General features: G+C 38.8%; 2 protein-coding genes across 2 annotated transcripts in view; both read left to right on the forward strand.

Annotated features, from left to right (window-relative positions):
- The window catches only part of LOC149830151 (nuclear pore complex Nup85-like protein), a 31,468-nt gene extending 25,800 nt beyond the window's left edge, over positions 1–5,668 (forward strand). The window contains exons 15-19 of the mRNA XM_090015720.1: positions 37–107; positions 594–693; positions 3,983–4,039; positions 4,683–4,897; positions 5,295–5,668. Of these exons, the coding sequence (XP_089871846.1) occupies positions 37–107; positions 594–693; positions 3,983–4,039; positions 4,683–4,877 (423 nt within the window). The 3' untranslated portion in view covers positions 4,878–4,897; positions 5,295–5,668. The remainder of the gene's footprint in view (positions 1–36; positions 108–593; positions 694–3,982; positions 4,040–4,682; positions 4,898–5,294) is intronic.
- A 2,426-nt stretch (positions 5,669–8,094) lies between these two features.
- LOC149830152 (dolichyl-diphosphooligosaccharide--protein glycosyltransferase subunit STT3A-like) overlaps positions 8,095–14,542 on the forward strand; it is a 46,705-nt gene continuing 40,257 nt past the window's right edge. The window contains exons 1-2 of the mRNA XM_090016339.1: positions 8,095–8,236; positions 8,379–8,441. Coding sequence (XP_089872465.1) covers positions 8,105–8,236; positions 8,379–8,441 — 195 coding nt within the window. The 5' untranslated portion in view covers positions 8,095–8,104. The remainder of the gene's footprint in view (positions 8,237–8,378; positions 8,442–14,542) is intronic.

Here is a 14,542-nt window from a genome sequence, read left to right on the forward strand (position 1 = left end):
TGTGACTTCTGTTGTTTGATTGATTTATTGCTGCAGCAATGGGAGGGGTTGGTTGAACTTCTGGAACATGAGAACAGGAGCGCAGGAGGTCTTGAATTTCTGCACATGTATTTCTCTATAATCCCTAATTAATTACAAACTTGCGAGACACTATAATGACAGGTTCTTGCCTGGAAAGAAATAGGTGGGACTTAAAAAAAAAGTAAATCTTTGCTAAATGATATGGAAATTTTTACCTACTTTTGGTTTTGTTTCTTAAAGATATGTAAATAAAATTTTATCCTTTGTATAATTTTGTGGCTTATCCTATAGAAGATGGTAACCTTGAATTTCATGGGTTTGATTTTTCAGAGAAGGAAGATGAGCTGATATATATATATATATTAGAGAGAGAGAGAGATGTATGTATAAAATCTTCTCTATTTTTTAATTGTGGGCTTTGTTTCATTCATACATTACAAGTTTGAAAAAGTGAGTTCCAAAACTTGGTTTGGTATCTGTTAGGCGCAAGTTGCCTAGAACAGATGACATGGTTTTTTTTACTGTGCTATTTGTTTCTAAAACATATGCCTAAACTTATTACAAACATGTAGGTATAGAGAGTTCAAAGGGTCACTTAGAAAGTTTCAGCATGAATCCCGTGATGGGCTCCTGGATGAAACTGCACAACAAGCATTGGAGATGCTTATACTGGTAATATCCTTTGAATGCTTCTAAAAACAATGTCTACTATATATATTTAATGAATTATTTAGATATGAATTTTCTTCCCTTAAAGCTTAGGTTTTTAGTGTGCCTTATGTTGAACATCAAATAGTGACATTCGTTGGGAAGTACACATGATCTCTTATTAAATCCTTGATAGTTCTAATTAGCGAAGTAGGCATGGTTGATTGGTTTTGTAAGCTTTGCAGCTAGATTCTCCTTCCAAGTTTGATTTCATGAATTAGTTCTTTTCTAGTGCATATGGATCCAAAAAAAGAAAAAGGGTCCGAAATTCGATAGCTGCATATTACCCTAGCAATTCTAGCATATGCCTTGCAGTGGAAACTGGAAAGATCATGAATGTATCTTACTAAAGTCAATCATGTCCTTTATGCATCAAGCTGTTTCTATGTTAGAATGATCTGAGGTTCACATCTTCCCATTATGCTTCGAGTATCTTCTCTTTACCTGTTCTTTGCCATGTCATCATCAGATGCATAATAACGGTCATTTGTTCATTCTCTTACATTTTTTATTCTGAATAGTTGAATTTACATTTTAAAGATAGCATGTTATCTATTTGTTATACAAAAGAACCTGTGATTATTCAAGAAATCATGTCATTTTTAAATCTGTGAAGCTTGTGCAGCATTGGGCAAAGTTTATACCTAAGTCCTGATTATAATTATGATGGAAAAAAATGTTGTGACAAAGATAAGAGTACAAAGTAAAACTAAAGAGTCCAACAAGGTGAATACCCCCTTTGTTTGCCATTAGTTTAGTGCAGAAAAATAAAAAACAACAAACAATATAGCACAATGCCATTCTCTCTCTCAACCATGTCAGAATGTGAATTTAACATGCTAATCCTATACAAATGTATAAATTGCTACTTCCTATAAAAAAATAGGAATGATTTGATTGCACTTTTGTACAACATGAGTAGTTTGTGCAGGATCTGGATAATATCATGCATGGAAAATATCTAAGACTGATATAGATCCTTTAAACAGAAAGCTTTCAAGATTTTGCCCGAGGAAATTTGTGCAGAAGGCCAAGGGATTACATCAGGTGTCTACCTTTTGAATATCACCTTTGAAAGGTAGAGTTACATGTTTCAGGGAATAGTGGTGCCATTATTAGCTGGAAGTAGGGGTGGGCAACGGACTGGGCTGGCCCGTCAATTGATGGGCCGGGCCAACAGCTTGGTTCGGGCCACCCATTAGCAAAGGCTCGGCCCATGGGCCTATTGGGCGGGCCGGTTCGGGCTGAACTCTTTTTTTTCGAATTCATATCTGAAATGGTAGATGACTTCCAGGCATATGTTGAGATAAATGAGGACAAAACGAATGCAAGAAAATATCTACATGACTTATCTAACGATGGACACGGTTAGACTAGCTAGGATAGTTTCCATCTCATGAGAGAATTCCTTGCAGTTTGTGAAGATATAGAATTATCTTCTTATGTTAATTTTCCTTTTCACTGTTGTAAACAATTAACCTTGTAACCTCATCTATTTAAGATGTTTATGGAAGCTGCCAGAACCTCATGAGAATGGTGAGGTCTTCTTTGCTGTCTGTCTGATCTAATTTCTTTTAACATGGACTGAGAATCTGTACAAAAAGTTGATAAAATAATAGATATCGGTTCAATTTAGTTTTATGTTTATACAGTGGGGTAAAAAAATGTATATGAGATTCCTCACTGGAAATAGAGTTTTTTTTGGTGAGCCAGCTCGTGGCTTAATTTTTCTCAGTTTCATGTCTTTTTTCAGTTTTTGAAAATTTAACAAAAAACATCTGTTTTAATCAGATCTCCGGTTGCAGATTGCTGTTCGCTGATTGCGGGTGGGAGGGGAAGGGGCGAAGGGTGCTGTGTCTGTGATACTGTGAAACCCTGCATGAGAAACCTGAAACCCTACTTACGTGAAAACTTAAACGCAATACAATAACAAAAAAAGACATAACGGGCTGGACCGCGTGGGCTGCCCTGCCCAGTGCCCACCTCTAGCTTGAAGAAACATTCAGGGCAGGCTAAAGATCGAATTCATGTGCAACTGTAGGACTTAGATGCACTTCATAGATGTGTCAAGAACACTAATACATCGATTAAGGGCTTATGAACAGAGGCTTTTTGATGGATGACTTCCCTGGGTACAGGACTTTATTCTGATTTTGGAGGTTGTGAAATTATTATAGGTGTTTTCCAAGCGTTGTTGGTGGTGGAGGGATCATTTGCATTTGCTTTGCAAGGTTATGACCTGGACCAGCATTATTTGGAGGACCTCCCGGGTTTTGTCTATATTTAGTTTACATCATTTAATGTAATTTACTGCAGGTACTGAAGTTAATTAAAAAAAATCTCACATGATAAGTTGAAATATTTTGCAAGATTTTTCCTGATGTCACAAGATTTTAATATTTCTGAGGTGTTTATCTCTATGAGAATTGATGCGAATAAATCAGATTAGGATAATTGGTTCAACGAATTAGAACAGAATTTGGCGTTCATAATCGTAACCTGGTAGGTTATTATTGTAATCATATGTCTGTTACGGTTCAAAAAATGTTTGTTAATATTCTAGTTACACCCATGTTCTAAATGTAACCATTGGGCCAAATCCGTTTTCTCTCCCATCAATTTATTGGCATGAGATATTCTAAAAACATTGGGAGCTTTTGTTGGTTTGACTTCTTTTCTTTTACTTTATTTTTCTCCTTTTTGAAATTTAAAGAGCACGAAAGAAGCTTGTATAAGACAAACTGGATGAAAAGAACTGTGATTATCTTGAGCAGCATCTGATATTTCATTTGAAATACAGAAAGAAAAGGCACTCAAGTTATTATTATTTTTTTCAATTCTTTCCTGTAGAGAAGTGTGAACAAATTGATTGTCTTGTAATTTGTTGTTGGTTGCAACTGGAGGTTTGAAGAGGAGCCTGATGCATATCTTGTAACATTGTTGTTTTTGTGATCATATCATGAACAGCTTATTAATTAGTATCGACTTTCAGAACTGCTGTGCCAGCCAATGCTTTTGGTTTTTGTGTTATTGTTTTGACTTTGGAGCTTGTCTTTTTTAAAAAGGGGTGCCTAGTTTTTCAGACACCCAGTTTATCACTTTTTAAAGCACAATTTTCTCAAGGTAGAAGCCGAGAGAAATTAGTCTCTATAAGCAGAGACATGTCAGGTCTTGATGCAGAGCTGTATGGCTGGTGGCTGTGTTTGAGCATTGTGACCTTTTTATCTTATTTAATTTGCTTAATTGTGTGCAGCTCATAAAAAATCCATCAACACCACAGCGGTTTTGGCTACCCCTACTTCATGATTCAGTAAGTCGTGTTATGTTGAACATTTTCTTGGAATTAATTTTGTAGATTTTCTCTGTAAAAGCTAACGTTTCTAAATGCCATTGAAGTTTGTATAAAGGATTCGAACAATTTGAATATATGCCAACATAGTGACTGCATAAAGTCTAAAAGTCATATGTCAATGTTGTTTTCCTGCCAAGTGCCATGTAATGTGGAGGGTATCAAAGGACTAAAAAATGGTGAATATTTTTTAAAAGAATCTCAGTCCATGTGTGGCAGAAGAAAGTTGTGGGTCTTGGACATGCAATTCTTGTCCTTTGAAGTTCTAAAAATAAATGGTACAATTTATGACGAATAAATTCATACTGTCTCAACTATGATATGCATGCTCCATCATGTCATTGGAGTTCTTCAAACTTGAACCAGATGTGCCATTTCTTGAAGTCAACAGTCTATCCGGGGAAAGAATCATTTTTCCTGTTCAAAAAGATAAAAATGTTAAAGATAGTCTGGTCAACCTGATTTTTGGTGGTTTAGCAAAAAAATTAAAAGAAAAAACAATTCATTATTTGTTCTCACAAGTTAATGGATATGTAATGACATTTGAATGTATATTCTCTGACACTGATCTCTGGTTTTATTGGCCCAATCTGCTGACTTCCAGTTGAGCCTACTAAGATGGCGAGACCACTCCCTGCTTTCCATCTCTCAAGCTAACCTATTGCTGAGCAAGCTTCAAGAGTTGTCATTGGCAAGACTGCATCCGGGTTTTTGTGAATCCGATTTGCCCCCGCAGGCTTTGAGTAGTGTGAGATTGGCATTGGCTACAAATCTTGGGCGAGCAATGTTTCATGAGTGATCTTTGTGGTTTAATGGCAGGTATCTACTTGTTTCTGGACTAGCTTGCACCCATTTTTTTTTTCTTTTTGCTTATTTACACTTTGTTCATGTGGGTAGTTTTTTTGTTCTGTAAATAACATATGAGGAACCCATCAGGATCGATGCCTAAATAGCCCCACCATATATTGGTAAACCCTGGGAGAGTGGACCGGCCCTACGGTGCTGCTCCATACCTGTAGCGGGTAGTTCCAGGGTGAATCGATCTCGTGATGTCTGGGGGCCTCTGGACGTCCTGATGCTCAACTTAACTGGGCAACTTTTTTTTTCTTTTTTGGGTGGCGGGGTGCGCCCTGATATGGTGTTCTTATTGTGAAGATAATCAAACTGTCAAAACTCGTTCTTTTCCTATTGACACATTTATGCATTTCTGTTGCAGGTGTTCATTTGCAACTGTTCCGCCATTTGGGTGTCACTGCTAAACTAAATAAATGGCTGCATCTTGTAATTGTATAGTTTAATCAAACTCCGTCCAAGTGCATGGAGTTCTTAACAGTAAATGTGGTCGAGTGTAGTCACTAGTAGGCTCCTTAGTTCAGCACTAAACAGGTTTCATTGGATGGAAGCACCCAGTTGTGCAGTATTAGGGGTGTGCTAGTAGCCAACGGGGGCTGATATTAGGGGTGCTAATAGATTGGGTTTGTTGGACATCTAATCTGAGCTCAAACACTGTGTGCCTTGGGTATGGATCATTAAACAAGATTTTGAATATTTATTTATATTTGGTTTTGATATTTTCGAACTTGGATTGGATATATGTTTTTTTTTTGGAAACATATCAAATGTGTTTTGCTTCAAATTTTTACATGTAAAGTACTTGATTTCAGTCTTATCTTACCAGATCCAGTTTTTATCACATACATTTGAATCAGGATTTGGTCTCGGCTGAGTCCAGGTTTGGTTTGATTCCAACACATTGGTGAGTTTTTATAAAGTTCAAAAAATCAACTGTTCAAAATCTTTGTAAAATTTTTATGCTCCAAACATCATTTTTTTCATCTAGAAGGCATGACCCAAGTATGGATTCTTAGTAAATCGACCATGCCCAACACATTTATGGGGCCAGAACCGCATAAAAAGCACCGGAGAAGCCCGAAAAACCCATTTAGCACATGGTTTAGCACGACACCATTACTATATATATATATATATATATATATATATATATATATATATATATATATATATATATATATATATATATAACGAGAGGTCTTTCATCTTTCATTTGAGAGGGAAAATCAAATACGAAAAGTTGTCATTTCTTGATTTAATTTTTTATTATATTTTTAAAACTACTTAACTGCGTAACACCCCGTTAGCTTTAGCTTGGTTTAAGCGGGAATCACGTCCAACACGGGCCACCTTCAGTTCTTCAACGGTGAGGATTTTGAAATGAGAAAGTTTCTCATTTCAGGAATGACCTGATCTGGATCCACATGGTTTGGTTAGTGAGAATAGACTCTTAGATCATTCGATTGTGAGGCATGCATGTTCTTGAAAGATTTAAAAGAAAAATCAAGTGGCCTACAGTGTGAATTTTTTTCTTGCTCATATAATCGTGTTTTTTCATTGAACAAACACGATTCAAAAGCCGATTCCCAGCATTTGGGCTATATTAAACACATTCATGATGTCTGATCGAGTCGACACAGACTTGCACCTATAGTTCCCAGCTCATTTATTTAAAAGTGGCAAAATTTGAGGCTTTCTAAAAAAATAATGTGAATGCTATGGTGGGTATAAATAATTAAAACAAACGGCTCAGTGTGCTTTTCAAATTACCCTATTATACCTGGATCACAAATAACTTAAGAAATTTCCATAATAACTCCACAGAAAGTTACAGTTGAGTATATTAACTAAAATAAGCAGTTTCGTAAGCGTTATGGAAATTAATCCAATTCTATTTAATATAATAAATTGTACCTAAGGAAAATGCCATAAAAATTTACATGTGGCAGCAGAATGGTGAAGGGCTTATCTGTTAGCAAAGACCGCCTCTTGAAAATCATGGACCTCACCCCTGGGTAGGATTGCAAACAGATACATGATATTTCCAGATCTAGATCTTTTACCTTATGTTTGGAACCGGTGTTGGAGAGAGTTGCAAGGAGTTGGGGAGAATAAAACTATCGAAATTAAAAAAAAATGGATTTGGGAAGAGTTGTGGACTTTCTCTTTTGTTTGGAAGCAGAAACAACTCCTGTAACAACTCCTGATTCCTCACCATGTTTGGAAACCCGTAGCATTGTATTTGGGGTGGGCCAGGGCTTATAAATTAGACTTTAGTTCAGCATATATATATATATATATATATATATATTATTTATAATATATACACATATATACATTATATGTATGTATGTATATATATTACGTAAATATACATATATATTATGCATATATATAATATATTATGTATGCATATATATTATATGTTTATATATATACATTATGTATACATATATATTATGTGTATATAATATATATACATACATATATATTATGTATATATATAACATAAAAAGTTAGAATTTAGTGAGCTAAAATCTTATTGTTTATGAAAGTAAAATAGATGAATATAAGATTTACTGAGGTAAATGAGATAACAAATTTGAACCATCAAAAATTTATGAACCCACCGGAATGCTTGTGATTCAAGGAGTTGCAAATACCTTTTTTTTTAAAAGAGGAGTTCAAATGGGTATTTTAAAGGAGTTGGAGTCTGTTGATTCCCAACCTAAAATATCAACTCCCTCAGACTCCTTCTCCCAAACAGCAGCCAAATCTGCGCCAAATAACTGTCTCCAATTACACTACAAATACTCCCGTAACATGCTCCCAAAGATTTGCCTTCAATTAAAATCTGAATGTGAGTTAGGATGGATTTGGATTGGGATTAGTATTTGAACCATATTAGGCTGAATCAAAATCGGAACCCATTGCATTTTTTACAGCTAAATAGTTTGTTTTTGTTCCATTTTTTTGGGATCCGGTATTATCACATGTATTTCAGATTCAATCTTACCTCCTTGGATCTTGCGCATCCGGATCAAGATTCAGATTCAGGTCCAGATCCAACAAGATCCGGCCGAATCAGACCCTACTCCTGGGGGTAAACGTCGTAATTTGGCCCTACTATATAATTCACCAGGTCGTCTCTCTCTCTCGCCATCGACCGCGGCGATGGCGTCCACCGAAGGAGCGACGGAGACGACGACAGCGACGACTCCTCTCCGGAACGCCTTCGGGAACGTGCTTTCGTTCTTCATCCTCCTCCTCATCGGAGTTCTTGCCTTCTCCATCCGTCTCTTCTCCGTAAGCCTCGCTCTTCCCTCATCCCGTTGTCCTAGATCAGATTTATCGCTCCATTCTCTCTTAGATCCGGAGATATGACGCCGATCGGTGATCTGGATAGAGAATTTTATGATCTTGACTTTTTTGTCGTTCTTTTTTACAGGTGATCAAGTACGAAAGCGTCATTCACGAGTTCGATCCATACTTCAATTACAGAGTCACTCAGGTTTGAGGCCTACCGATCCTTCATTTTCTCTAAAAATCACTGTCTTTCTGTGTTCATTTGGTTAGTTCGTGGTGTGAAGCTGTGGTAGGCTCTTAAATTTTCGGTTTTCTGCTTCTCTTTTTTGGTTTGAAGGTGCTTCCCGGTGAGAGTGTGATAAATTCTTCAATTTGTGGTTAAAGATGCGATCTTTGAGTAGAATGGGGTTTATATTTAGTGAATTGAAGAGTTTTAGTTCGACCAGGGGTTGTAATTAGTCACGTTCAGCTTGTTGCTGGATGAGGAACGGAATGGGAAGCACATGTAGTGATAAGAGGTCTTCGAAACTGTACTGACTTTTAATGTGTTTCAGTACGTGTTTAATTGAAAGTGTGAACTCAAATTTCATTACTAGTTCTTTGTTTTTGGGGCCCGCATTATTTGACTCTGCATTGGGCCTCTGAATCAACATTGTAAAAGAGGGTGCGGAATCAGTCAATTATATCTAATGTCTTATTCTGGGAAAAAAGCTTCTTGCAACAAGCTATTCTTTTAGGAATAAAATTTCCATGTGTATGTTAGTCGAATTTGGATGCTGATGAATTGATTGGTGATAGAGGAACTTGAATTTGTGGCAGCTTCTATTGAAAAAAAAAACTATTCATTGTGTCTCCTTAGTGGTAAGTCATTGCGATTCCGCACCTAGTTAGTGAGCTAGCAAAATTTTGAAGGGTCTCTGTTTAATGCTTTTGGTTGGTGCACATCTGAATATGTCTGATTAAGGTTCCTGCTGTAACGCCCCAAAAATTCGGGACTTGTAACTTTTACAATAGTTTAGAAAGCTTTGAAATCATACAATAATCAGAGTTTAAATAATATTTCAGCGGAAAATGATATTTTTAAAACCACAAGTCAATGGACCTTGAGCGCATTACAGCGTAAACTTTCCTTTGTCAAATCCCGCACGACCATTGAAATTAAATGGTTTAGAAATGGAGTTTCAATAATTGAGAATTCGTTTGTTGAAACCAAGAAGAAGCTTACTAAAACAGTTTTATTAACTCACGGTTTAATAAAGGAGAAATTTTGAAACACACTTTATACCGAATTTACCAACATGTCATTAGGAACGAAACGTCAGGGAAAGAGCTCTATCTTGACCTCATCACGCCATCGTGCCATCACAGACTGTATCACCTATCCAAAACTTGCCCATAAAATGGGTCAATTTCATTAAAAACTGGTAGGTGCACAGATAGGACAATATAGAACATAATTAAGCAGAATAATTTAATATGTCAAGTAGACAGGCAATTAAATAGTAATTTGCTTTCAGCAGAGTCATAGAACAAACTATCATGAGCACAATACTAAAATTATTACAAGCATTTTACTGGCACAAGTAGGCTAACTAGTACAAGCAAAGAACTGCATAAGAAATACAATGTTTCATCAACCACACACACAATTCCATAAGTACTGAACCTGTTGTACACTATAACTTTCATACACGCATAACTCAACAAATTGTGTGATCGGATTTAAATTATGTTTCGATATTAACTGGCCAAGCGGGTACGCACAAGGCACGACTCTAGAAACAACCTAGACTGATCCGGGGGTTTATTATGCTATGTATTTTATGATAACCCGGATAGCTGACTGAGTCCGCACCTAAGGGGACGGTCGGTGACCAAGAGAGAAATCCCCAAAGCAGCATAAACAATGTATCCATCCCAAACATGGAGAGCTACCACCTAGGATAATTATGGTAGTCCCATTCCCCTAACTCTGATGACTGGGGAAGCCGAGTCTTTTGCTCGTAACTACCATTAATGGTCTGTCCATCAAAGTTTTGTACCTTCTTGTCCTCTCTCCTGACAGGAGTCAGCGATTCGAATGAGTACATCAGGGGTAGTTAACTGAAGACCCATTCTACATACTCTGGTCTTTCGACCAACTCGAGTATCTTGTCGGTGAAGGCGAAAACATCACTTATTTAGGTGATCACAACATTTTGTTATTTGCTCTCATCGAGGTTGTCACAACCTACTCATCCAATCATCGCAACGTAAGAAGACGTACTTGTCAAAAAGTACGGTCGTACTTGTCAAAAGTACGACTACGATGAAAGGGAAATGGTTCCACAAAAAAAACCCCAACAGATATTATCTACAAAAGAATTAATACAACACAGCCTGGCAAGATAAGTCTTGAATTCACTTCAACAACATTTTTCATATTTCATGATGCAAGGTCATCTCGGATCTCTCGTCCGATCAACAAAGCACTTAACATGTTGTGCATGTCTAAAAGTACGCTATACTGAACTAGGGAGGTGTGTGGGCTTCTCAAAAGGAACACCCAACACAACTTCATAACGATCCAAAAAATAAGGGAGTGCTCATTTGACACGATTCATCCTTAAAAGCCATAATGCCACATTAAGTCATTCACGCAAGGCACAACACTATCAAACTCGCATCCAAAATTTATCTTAGTATCGACATGTGACACTAGATTGATAAATAAAGAATGGGTCCTTCAACAGAACCCCACTCATTCATATGCTCACCCCTGATCGGGGTTATTCGAATTGGGTCGCAACTCGAATCGGGGTTATAAAATATTTCTCCCAAGTGTGCGGACTTGGGAGGACTCAAATGCAACTTCGACATCCTGCGAGGATTAAAACTTAACTTTGCAAAAGCTGTGCCATTTGAAGAGCACTGGGTTCGCAGGAGGAAACCCTTTTTTAAAAGAACTATAGCGCACAAGTGCAACTTCTAGTGTTTTGAAAACAAGTGATAACACGATAGGCACAAGACTACATTTATGTAAGTACATATTTACCATGAGTGTGAGCATATGCAGGTTATAACATGTCAACAAACTACTCTCGACTTGCGATGCCGCACATCGAGGGAAAATCACATAAGTAATACACGAGGTACCAAAACCATACATTGACCACTTAGACAGGCAAAACACATAAGGTCATAAGTAATACATGAGACACGAAATCGTACCTTACTCAAAGGAAATATGCAGGCAGAAATGTATACAAGCAAACAAAGGCATATGTATTTCACGAAGTATGAAACCACACCTCAAATTCATAAGCAACTATGCAAAATAATGATCGAAGAATGAAATTGTACCTTGACCCATGAGCATACAAACATGATAATACGCAATGCAGAAGCAATATAACTCTAAGCATATCTAGCATGGCATCTTAATCATTTCAACTTAAATACGTTCATCAATTGCCCTTTGTGCGACTTTACCCTACCTCGGGATGTCGTGCAGCTGCGTACGTCTACGGGTGTGGATGATACGAAGGTCGGGCCGCAGAGCCCGAACTGGACTCGTTGCGAGAATCTGCAAGAGTGAGAGTTATTATGACGTAGTTGTCAAAAATAGCAGAAGGCCACTGGTAAGACCTGCCTTGCCGGCGGAATCAAAAGAGTGGCAGGGATATCGGCCCCTGTCTGACCAAACAACGAATGACAGGGGCCTCGTCCCCTGTCTGACAGGACAGCGGATGGCAGGGGCCTCAGTCCCCGCCAGACAAAGCAGTGAATGGCAGGGGCAGAGGCCCCTGTCGGCCAAAACACGAACGACAGGGGTCTCGAACCCTGCCTGCCGAAACAACAAACGACAGGGGTCTCGGCCCCTGCCTGCCAAAACAACAAACGGCAGGGGCCTAGGCCCCTGCCTAACGAAAGAAATAAATGGCAGGGGCCGAGGCCCCTACCTCACGGAAACAACAAATGGCAGGGACTTGGGTCCCTACCTGACAATATTGGACGACAAGGGCCTCGGCCCCTGCAAAACAATGAACGGCAGGGGCTTCAGTCCCTGCCAGACAAAACGGAAACTGGCAGGGGCCTCGGCCCCTGCCTGACGAAACGAAAAAATGGCAGGGGCCCCGACCCCTGCCTGACGGAACAACAGCGAAACAAGGGGGAAGGTGCGGCAAGGGGGGTGTCAGTCCCCTGCCACCCTTCAGGTAGGCTTAGAGGGAAAAAGGAGGGCACGACACAGGCGGTATGCCGTCTGTCGGCCCCTCGGCAAGCCCTCAAGGAGAGGGAAAGAAGGGAGGAGGGGTGCCGCAGGGGTGACTGCCCCCCTGCAGGCTCACCTGCAACCTCAAGAGAGAGGGGGAGGCGACAGGGCCCCCGTAGGCCACCTGTCGGCCTTCCGGCGAGGTGACAGAGAGGGGGGGTGAGGAGGAGAAGAGGGAGTACCTGGAAGGGGGAAAAAGAGGGAGGTGAAGAGGGAGGGGCCATCAGCCTCCTGTCGTGCCTTCCGGCGAGATGACAGAGAGAGAGGTGAAGGGAGGAGGCGACGTACCTGGAAAGAGGCCGACAACGATGGCCGACGTCGTCGATCGGCGTTGGCGGGGGGTTGCAGCAGCGGCGGCATTGGAGGCGTGCGCAGGGAAGAAGGAGATGCAAGGGGGAGGTGTGCCTCCCCTTGTCCTCCACTGGTGCTCTTAAAGAGCTCGGGGGAGGATGCATGAAATCGGGAAACCCTTATTTCCATCCTTATCGGGTTTGAAAAAGGGGGGGGGGGGGTTGCGGCGCACAGGGGAAAGACCTCCTGTGTCGGGTTTTTTTAAAAACCCTAACGACAATGGGCCTGGGTCGGGTCCGGACCCGACCCGGCCTAGGTCTGATAATTTTTTTTTAAATCCGGGTTTTACACCTGCTCTACTAGTTAGTTGATGGTCTCTCTAAAATTATCTGATGGTTTCTTTTCAGCTCTGTGGTGTTCTGAAAAGACTTTTAACTAGAATATTGTTGGTATAAGATTTTTATTCAGCTTTTCCACAAAGCAATATGATGAAGCATTTGGAGCTATGGAGGATTGCCGAATCATGCAAGAACATAGGTGTGGGCGGAATGATTCTGGTTGGAAAAATTTTAGTAGTATTTTGGTTGCAATCTTTTTTCGAAGGCAACATGGTTTTGTACTTTCCACAAGGCCACCTTCTTCCTGCTTCAAGACTTTGGAGCACCATTAAATTTGCTGCCCTCGTAGGATTTCTATTTTTGTTGCATCTTGATTGTGAAAATGTTCTGATATTGTCGAACATTCAATGGAAATTTCCCTGAATGCTGAAGTTCAGCTTCTAGGAGTCTCTATTAGTACAGAAATATGGTAGAGGGATCAGAAAGTTTTAGGAATTGTCATTTACTCGGAGGAATGTGCTTGTTGAAGAATTGCGAAAGCAGCAGAGTAGTGGAAGAATTTAAGATGTTTGCAGGGGAAACAGTTTGGAAGAAGTGTACAGCCTACAAGAAAAGCTGGTGCAAAGTTACTTGAAGAATAGCATAAGTGTTCCGGTGAAAAATGAAAGTGTATAAATGATTACAGTTGGGCATAGTAGCATCCAAGGTTGTAAGTATCACATCGTTATCCGTATCGGTCGGGCCCAAATTAAGCCTGTATCATATCATATCGTAAAATATCATAAATTTTAATACAAAAAATCCAAAAAATCAAGAAAAATCAGAAAAAATTAGCAAAATTTCTAAAAAAAATCATATCAGATAAAACAATGATTAATTGCACAAAATACAACTATAAAATCACATATGAAGCATTTATGTCTCTACGAGCCGCATAAAGCATCATCAAACATCAACTAATATATAATCATAGATAATATTGTATGCACATCTCACAAAAACAATGCAAAATATTAAATATCTTGCAATTAAGAACATGTCAAAAGACTCATACTTTCATATTACATAAACAAAAACAAAATAACCAAGTTTATAAACAATTAAGTGTTAAACAACCAAGGTTTTTTAAAACATATTATATAAAACCTCAAAAATCATAATCATCTTTATCATCATTATCTTCTTCTTCTCTTCCTTCTTCGACATCCACATCGTCTCTAAGATACGTGGGGTTTTCATCATGTACCTCATGTAGTCATGTGCTCTTTCCATATTAATTCACTAAATGCCCTCTTCATTAAAAAAAGTTTATGCTTCTTCTTCAACCCATGCATTCAATTCATTAAAATGTTCCAAACTGATGGAATCAAATTGCTTTTTGTGCCTCCTTGATGGAAACTTTTCGATTTGCCTAAAATGGTGACA

The sequence above is a fragment of the Nuphar pumila genome, chromosome 8 (assembly GCF_984573655.1).
Source record: "Nuphar pumila chromosome 8, dmNupPumi1.hap1.1, whole genome shotgun sequence".
NCBI classification, from domain to species: Eukaryota; Viridiplantae; Streptophyta; class Magnoliopsida; order Nymphaeales; family Nymphaeaceae; genus Nuphar; species Nuphar pumila.